Genomic DNA, 8,963 nt, shown 5'->3' on the forward strand with positions numbered 1-8,963 from the left:
GTTTTTTTTTTTTTTTTCCAAATCTGGTGTGATACTCTAGTCTTTTGATTGGAGCATTTAGTCTATTGACATTTAAGTGGTTATTGATAATTATGTACTTACTGCCATTTTAAACCTTGTCTTCCAATTGTTTCTATAGTTCTTTATTTATTCTTTCCTGTTTTTCCTTTTGTGATTTGATGATTTTCTTTTGCTTTCTTTTTTATTTTTGTGACTCTATTGTATGATTTTGGTTTGTGGTTACCATGGAATTCAAGTATGTTGACCCATAACTATATCTACTTGCTTTAAATTGATAGTCATTCAATTTCAAACACATTCTAAAAGATCTACACTTGCATTCCCTTGTGGCTCAGCAGATTAAGGATCCAGTGTTGTCACTGCTTTGCATGGGTTTGATTCCTAGCCTGGAAACTTTCACATGCTGTGGGTGCGGCCAAAAAAGAAAAAAATTTACACTTTTTATGCCCTCCTCTCCCATATTTTGTGATTTTGCTGTCTTATTTTATATATGCATGTTTATTGTAGATATAATCACTTTTATAAATTTTTTTGATTGCCTTTAATCCATGTGCTCCCTTAGGTAAGTGATCTTCAATCCTTTTATATATTTGCCTTTCCTATTGTGATTTTTCCCCTTCTTGTAGATTCATGCTTCTTTTCTACTTAGAGATGACCCTTCAGTATTTCTTCCAGTGTAAGTTTAATATTACTGTATTCTTAGTTTTTGCTTGTCTGAGAAATTTTCTCTTTTCTTCTATTCTAAATGATAATCTTGCAGGGTGAAGTATCTTAGGTTGCAGTTTTTTCCCTTTTAGAACTTTGAATGTATGATGGCATTCCCACATGGCCTGCAAAGTTTCTATAGAGAAGTCAGCTGACAGCCTTATGTGGGTTCCCTTGTAACTGACTCTTTGTTTTTCTCTTACTGCCTTTAGAATCCTCTCTTAGCCTTTGACTTTTGCCATTTTAATTGTCATATGTCTTGGTGTGTGTTTGTTTGGGTTCATCTTGTTTGCAACCCTCTGTATTTCCTGTACCTGGATATCTGTTTCCTTCTTTACATTTTGATATTTTTCAGCCATAATTTCTTCAATAAATCTTCAAATATATTTTGAATCCCCTTTTCTCTTTCTTTTTCTTCTGGCGTTCCCTATAATACATAGGTTGGCATGCTTTACATCACCCTATAGATCTTGTATGTTGCTTTTTTGGGGTGGGGGCATGGTGTGCAGCAGCTTGATATGGAATCTCATTTCCCAGACCAGGGATTGAACCTGGACCACAGCAATGAAAGTACCAATTCCTAACCACTAGACCACCATGGAACGCCCTCATTTTAAAAAATTTGTCTGCTGTTCTGATTGGGTGAATTCCATTATTCTGTCTTTTAGGTCACTCATTCACTTTCCTATGTCATTTAGTTGGCTATTCATTTTTTCTAGATAGGTCTTTAGTTTGGCAATTGAATTGTCTATTTTTGATTGATTCTTCTTTATAGTTTCTAGTTTCTCGCTATAGTGATCTGCATTTTTATGTACAGTCTTTCTCAATTCAGTTCACATTTTATTACCATTCTTTTGAACTTGGTGTCTAGTAGATTGGTGAGCTCTGTTTCATTACTTGTTCTTTCAGGGGATTTCCCTTGTTCTTTTATTTATTTTATTTTATTTTTATTTTTTGTCTTTTTAGGATTGCACCCACAGCATATGGAGGTTCCCAGGCTAAGGGTTGAATCAGAGCTATGGCTGCTGGCCTACACCACAGCCACAGTCACAGCAATGCCACATCCAAGCTGTGTCTGCAACCTATACCACAGCTCACGGCAATGCTGGATCCTTAACCCACTGAGCAAGGGCAGGGATTGAACCTGCATCCTCATAGATACTAGTCATATTTGTTTCTACTGAGCCATGATGTGAACTCCTCTCTTGTTCTTTTAGTTGGAGTAGTTCCTTTATCTTTTAATTTTACTTATCTTTCTCTGTCTCTATGAATTTAGAAGAAATAGTTATCTACTGTGGTCTTTTTTGTGGGTGTTTTTATGTGGGGGCATCCCACACATAGTGTAGACTGTGTGTCCAATATGTTTAGTGTCAGATATGGTTTTGGTGTGGATGCCAGCCCTGTCTTTCCTCAGGGTGTGCTGGTTGTTGTCCCTTTCATAAGGGGTGTATTTGGTGTTGTAATAACTACAGCCTGTTCTCGTTGTGAAACAGGGCTTCCTCTCTGCTCTGTGGCTGTCACTGCTCTGTCAGGGATGGGGTCTGCTCCATAAATGTTGAAGTCAAATCCCTGAGGGTTGGGTTTGCTCAGGGCTCTGTTGCCCTTAAGTGTGTGCTTTGCTCAAAGGAGGTGACTACTGAGGCCTGTGTGGTCACAAGGAACTTATGTGCCATCTATGCGGGTGTTCGCAGTTCCACCCAGAAACAGCCCAATTTTGTATCACTTTCTCAGTTTGTCTCAGACCTAGTACTAGGTTGTGGTGTGGAGTAGACTGGAGCTAGAGACTGGGGTGCTGTCACCAAAGGAATTGAAATAGCTGTGCTGTCTTCTAGACCTGGGCTGCCTCTATTGGCAGACTTCTCCCAGGACCTATCTGCCTCAGGTCTAGCTGCAAGATGCAGTGTGGAGTAGGTGGAGCTGGAGCACTCCTGCTGGGAAAGGAATTGCTACAGACTCCTATTTAGAGCCTGTCTGCTGAGACTCAGTGCCTAGTCGCTGTGTGTTTCTGTGCTACCCTAGGGCTGTGCACTGAAAAAGTGCCACAAGTGGACCTGCTGCTGCCATGCACATGCTGGCAGTGAGCTCCATAGTTCTCCACTCTGGATCATGCCCCAGGTGCCCTAGTCTCTCTCTGCAGAGCTAGACCAAATCTCTGCCTAATCTTGTGCCAGACTTCAGTGTGGAGTGAGCAGGATGGGACATTTGCCCCTTTGGATTAAGAAGTGTGGCAAGGCAATGGGCACCAGCACTGGTCTCTCTCCACCCGATTGTTAGCAAGTCAAAATGTGTGTGCTCCTTATAAGCAGAGTTGAAGCTTCTTCAGCCACTGTCTCTGTTCCAGTGGATTTAAGAGCAGGCAAGAGGGCTCCTGAGGGTGGGAGTCTGCCCACGAGGACCTTCTCTCTGTTACAGATCCCTCCCATGGGCATTGATCCCTTCCGAATGCCTTTCCCCTCACTTCCTACCTAGTTATGTAGAGATCGTTTGTGCAGCTTTCATTATATGGGAAATATTCTGCCAGTTTCCAGTGTGTTTCCTGTGAGAATTGTTCCACATGTAGATGTATTTTGGTTGTATTTGTTCAGGGGATGAACTCCACATCCTCCTACTCTGCCGTCTTGATCCTCCTCTGTTCTCATATTCTTAATTGTTTATCTATTTTCTACTTCATTGCTGTCATACTTTCTTTTCTTACTGAATTTGTTAGTATAATGGTTAGTAGAAGCCATCATTATGGTTGCTTCTTAATTTACATAGACTGATTGTAATGTTTTACCATCAAATATAATGTTTGTTGTGGTATTTATTATTTGTTTATTTATGTCTTTTTAGGGCTGCACCCACAGCATATGTAAGTTCCCAGGCAGGGGTCAAATTGGAGCTGCAGCTGCCTGCTTACACCGCAGCCACAGCAACGTAGGATCCGAGCCTCATCTGCTACGTGTACCACTGCTCATGGCAACACTGGATCCTTAACCCACTGAATGAGACCAGGTATCAAACACGCATCCTCATGGATACAACTGAGCCACAATAGGAACTCCCCAGTTTTTGTACCCTGCTGAGCACACATGGGGCGGTGAGCATTTCTGCAGGCCTATTTATCTAGCCAAGTGGAGAGTTTGCATTTACCTCAATAATCCAGGAATGGAGATGACGAATCTGCATGTGTTTTCTATGGTGTCTCTCTGAGTGGAAGGTGTGTTTCTGTCTCTTTCAACTCTTTCCTCTTGATGAGCAGTCCTCAGGATCTGCTAGGTCCTGTGCCTTACTGGGGAGATGCTCTTGGGCCACTTAAGAGGACATCTGCCCTTCCATGTGGACCCCTTCAGAAGCCTGGGTTTTAAGCCCCAGCTGCATGGACAGCCTAATGATGAGAATAAAGATGAGCAGAAATATGTCATATCTTGAAACAGAAGTCAATGTGTATGATCTTTAAAAAAAAGATCTTTAAAAAAAAGGAATTGAAGAGAAACTTCCAGCAAAGATGGTAGCACCTGTGTAGTGCATGTATCCATGCAGCCCTTCAGTGCAGTCATGGGGCAAGTGCTGCCAGCTGCTTTGAGCTCGGTCTAGGACTTTGCTCTGTCGGGAGCTTATCTCAGTCCTGATGGCTCTGAGCTGGCTCATAGAGTCTGCTCGCATCTCTCTGTCTTGTTCTGACTCCCAGGTTTGATGAGTGGAGCCTGCCTGAAACCTCCCATAGATTCCCATGGGGTGGGTTTGATGGTTGACCTCCAAAGCCCCTCATCAGGGCAGTTTGGGAATTCCACAGTGTGAAGTCCCTAGAGAAATTGCAAGAGAGCACCTCTCTTTCATACCCACTTTCCCTATGTAGGGTGGTGATGCTTCTGAAGGATCAGCTGGGGTGCCCTATTCCCTTCCTCCTGCTGCTTCCACTGAGCCTCTTCTGCTTGAATTCCTGTGCTTGCTGAACAGGCAGATGGACATAGGTCTCTATGATAGCTGGTGTTCCCACAGTGGAGACCCAGACACACGGACATGGAGTCAGGCAGTGTATTCGGTGGGTGATCTCAGGTGCTCAAGTGAGGAAGTGAGGAAAGGGAGAGGGCAGGTGAGAGAAGCCATGCGGTGGGCAAGTGAGCCTCAGGGCTGGTTGGTGGTGCCTTTGGACACATCCAGCAGAAGTCAAGGAGCTGGGGGTCTGTAGTGTTTGAGGGTCTCCCCATGGGCATTAACTCCCCACACTTTCAGAGTGAGCCTAACCATGGTTCTGCAAGCTCCCTGGTGCTGGAGAAAGCCAGCAGGGAAGAAAGATGCAAGAGTTTGAGGAGAGGATGTCTGCTGGTAGAGGGTTATCCACACAGGGGATTCTGCAGGGAAACTCAGGTCGGCCCAAGTGGAAACGGGGTGAAGCTTCTATGATCTCAGAGGCAAATTCAGAGCTCAGTTTTTGTGAAAGTTAGAGCTCATTTTTTTTTTTTCATTTTAGGGCCACACCTGGAGCACATGGAAGTTCCCAGGCTAGGGGTTGAAGTGGTGCTGCAGCTGCCAGCCTACGCCACAGCCACAGCCATGCAGGGTCTGAGCCGTGTCTGAGACCTACACCACCGCTCACAGCAAGGCTGGATCCTTAACCCACTAAGCAAGGCCAGGGATCAAATCTGCATCCTCATGGATCCTAGTCAGGTTTGTTAACCGCTGAGCCATGAAAGGAACTCCAAGCCCCAGTTTTGGACACTTACGTCCAAACCATCTGAGGATTGGATGTCATGTAGACAAAGATATGGGAGGACATTGGATCCTGAACTTTCTCTCAACCCCGGAGTAGATAATGATTCTTTGGTTTGGAGGAAGGCATTGGGAAGAGAGGAGGAGGCGGGCGATACTGAGGTATCTTCAGGGAGTTCTGTGGAAGGTGAGCAACAGCCAAGAGACAGATTGTGTCCCAGTGAGGAGAGACTGCTCCTCACTCATCTCCACCTCATCTTTGGACGGGTCACTTGTCATATCTGTACACTCACTGTAGAGTGGGGTGAGTGTTTCCCCAAGGCCTTGGAAGACCCACCCTTTCAGGAGTCCTTGGGCTTTACATCTATGGGATGGGGGATTGATGAAGACGCTTCCAGGGTCAGGTGACAAGAAGGGTCTCTGTGCTGTGACCTGCTCATACCCCCTAAACTCGACTGAGCTCCCACCGAGGCAGTTCTCTATTGTAGAAGACCCCCAGCCCAATGCTGGGTGGGGAGTGGTGGGGCAGGGACCAAGAGCCAGGTCTCACTCTGGGCAAGGTGACCTTCCGCGCCCCTGGCCCCCTGGCCCCCCCGCCCAGTCTGGTACACAGGGAGAGAAGCGGCCGCTCTGGTCAGGCAAGGGGACGTCTCTTAAACCTCCTCCCTGTGAGGACTTGGTGATTCCCCCCTCCTGGGCAGAGTGCTGTGGTGGGAGCCCAGCAGATGCTTCTTGGGAGCAAACTCTCGGGTGTGATGAAGCTCTAAGAACGGTGGTGAGGGTCAGGCTGAGAGGAATCAGACTGGGCGGTAGCGGGGCCCGAGAAACCTGCAGCACCCTGGTTGGGGAGCAGCGCCACAGGAGGACTAGGAAGCTGCGGGCCCCTGGCGGTGCCCTCTGAGCTTTAGACCCGCATCGGAGTCCTTCGGTGCAGGCAGCTGAATCCACAGTTGGGTGGCTGGCGTTAGAATAAACTGAGGCCAAGGAGTGGCGGAGTTCAGTGCCTTGACCCTTTGTTCTTTCTCTCCTGTCAGGCCCTCAGGACAGGGGCCCCTTGTCACCCATTATTTTACTTTGGCTTCACCACAGCCTTGGAGGTTGGAAGAATTTCCATTTGGTAAATGGGACTCCGAGGCTCAGAGAAGCCCTGTCACATGTGCACAGTCACAGGGGGAGCTGGCTGGCAGACCGTGTCTCGGCAGCAGCGGAGGGACGGGTTGTGGGGGCGGGGGTGGGTGGCGAGCAGATCCCGCTGCCCAGGAGCTTGTCATCTCTGGCAGAGGCTTTACCCCTCTGTGCCTCGGCTTCTTCCCTTGTAAAGCGAGGACAATTACTCCGATATCTCAGGGATGCGTGGGAGGCTAACATTTGGTTAGTAATGCGAGTGACCTGTGTGTTCCGGGCAGGGAATGATCACTCTGCTGATAGGATTCTCATCACGCTTCCCCAGGTACTGAATGCAGTGCAGGAATGACACCTGGTAGCATTCAAATCCTGCTGCGGTTGGAAGGCACACGGGTGTCCTCCACTGTGGCACTGCCTCCCTCTCCCCCAACCTCAAAGCCCAGTCTCCATCAAGTAAGTACTCTCATGTGAAATGCAAGGCTTTTATTTCTGGAATCCTCTAATCAGACACCCTGACATAACAGGTTGCTGAGACTACTTAGTGCTCAGGCAAGTGGCTTCCTTGGGGTTCCCGGCAAGGGTGGCTCCGTCAACACCCAGGGCTTGAGTATAGTTTTACCTGCAAAGAGAAGGACAGGAAACATGCAAAGGTAAGGCCTCAGAGGTCCAAGAGACATCAAGCTGCACTCAGCACGGGGGCCGGGCCCTGCAGGCATATCTGGAGGTTGGCCTCTGGATCTGAGCAGCTAAATGTGGATGCCTCCCGGTGAAGCTTCTTCCAGTGGAGTAGGGAGACGAGGAGTCCCCCTGGTGGGGTGGGGCAACTGGGGTAGGACAGGGAGAGACTGCTGAGGATGACCTGGCTGGGCTCCAGAGTGGACACCTGCAAGTCCCCAGAGATGAGCCACCCCCAGTCTGTTTCCTCCCTCTGCCCCTGGGACACTTGCAGCTGAAGCATCAGCTTGTGGTAGCACCTTAACTTGGGGCAGCAGAGAGAGGATTCACTTGGACCCTCCACTCTGGGCACCCTAGGCCTAGGGTGAGTGGGGGCGGAGCAGGAGGGGAGCTTTTGGAAGCAGAGCCCTCTCATGTCATGTGGGGCACAGAATGACACTTTAGGGTCCAGGGAACAAGCACAGATGTGGGCTTTCAGTGGGATGGAGCGGGGATTTGAGTCTTTCAGGGAGGGAGGTACTGATGTTTGGAGGAGGGAAAGCCTCAATGCTTGTGGTTTACAGAGGATCCAGGCTCATGTGCTGGAGAGGCTGGAGCTCAGGGAGGCCAGAGCTGAGGGCCTAATAGCAAGGCCAGGTGGTGCCCTAGGGACAGAAGGGTGTGGAGGGTGGCAGGCCTGTGGCCCCGCTCAGGAGCTCCAGGGCTGGCCTGAGTCTTCCTACCCAATCCTTTCCTGCCCTGTAGGGTCTGCCCTCAGCCTCTCTACCTCCTGATTCACGAGGTTCTTCTTCCCCCATATTCCCAGGGAAGGGCCATGGTGGAGAGGAAATGAGCTCCCCACCTCACACTGCCCTGAGCAGAGCTCCCCCACAGGCACCAGAGGCGCAGACACACACGGCTGACCCACCATGATGTTGAGAGCATTCTGCATGTCCTCCTGAGTCAACGTCCTATCCATGCATATCTTCAGTTTTTGAAGAGAGTCCTGTATAAACGGGTTGGAGTTGTTCTCTCTCACTTTTGCCATGTAGTCTTCATAATCTCCTGCCACAAACAGCGCAATTGTCTCCTTCAATTTTGGGCAAACGTCACAATCTGAAACACAAAGAAGGTGAGACTCCCTTGAAAGGCATTCCTCAGAACACACCCTTCTCATCCCCTAGCCAACATGCTCAGTGCTGCCCTGGGAAGGCGTCAGAACCACTGGGGAACCTGTGTCCCAGCCACCCACTTCCTTCTGAGATCAGGAGCAAGACAGCCCAGAGCAGCAGGAGAACTCCGGTCCACTTCATGGTGCAGGTGGCAGGTGCCTCTTACCTGCCTAGAGTCCCTTTATACCTGCTGTTGACACCACGTGGGGCCCGAAGGGCCTGTGTTTGATGCTTTGCTTTCCAAGAGGTACACCAGGTCTCTCTGAGGCCACAGCTTGGCCTGGGGCTGAGCAGGGAGGGGCTGTGTGTGTTGGCAGGATGCTCAGTCCTTGAATCAACAAAGGGTACTGGCTCAGCCTCCCTCCCAAATGGAGGGCTGTGTGTGAGGGTCAGCTTACACAGGAAGCTTACCAATGGAAATTTCCCAAGTGGACTGGCAAAAGGGCAAAAAGGCTCCCAAATCAGGTCTCCTGAATGATGGCCCATGCCAGGTTGCCACCACTGCATGTGACCTTGGAGATAGCCTGGTCTCTACTCTGGGTTTCCTAGGAAGCTCAGTGCTTAGCTAATGGTGTCACATGTAGTCAGTGTCAG

At 48.8% G+C, this 8,963-nt stretch overlaps 1 protein-coding gene across 1 annotated transcript; it reads right to left on the minus strand.

The window, feature by feature from the left end:
* LOC100739644 (major allergen I polypeptide chain 1-like) lies at window positions 7,012-8,556 on the minus strand. The gene is made up of 3 exons (XM_013994895.1): window positions 8,450-8,556; window positions 8,126-8,313; window positions 7,012-7,162 (listed from the first exon to the last, which is right to left on the minus strand). Exons 1-3 carry the CDS (start codon window positions 8,508-8,510, stop codon window positions 7,133-7,135), a joined length of 279 nt encoding a protein of 92 aa, XP_013850349.1. The 5' UTR covers window positions 8,511-8,556; the 3' UTR covers window positions 7,012-7,132.

This window comes from Sus scrofa, chromosome 6, assembly GCF_000003025.6.
Source record: "Sus scrofa isolate TJ Tabasco breed Duroc chromosome 6, Sscrofa11.1, whole genome shotgun sequence".
NCBI lineage: Eukaryota > Metazoa > Chordata > Mammalia > Artiodactyla > Suidae > Sus > Sus scrofa.

What these genes read in the sequence shown, in the direction of transcription:
- LOC100739644 (XM_013994895.1), bottom strand. Translation starts at nt 8,510, where the DNA reads ATGAAGTGGACCGGAGTTCTCCTGCTGCTCTGGGCTGTCTTGCTCCTG. An exon ending in GCTCCTGATCTCAGAAGGAA is followed by an intron (nt 8,314 to 8,449) that starts GTGGGTGGCTGG and finishes TTTGTGTTTCAG; the next exon opens with ATTGTGACGTTTGCCCAAAA. An exon ending in AGAATGCTCTCAACATCATG is followed by an intron (nt 7,163 to 8,125) that starts GTGGGTCAGCCG and finishes TTCTCTTTGCAG; the next exon opens with GTAAAACTATACTCAAGCCC.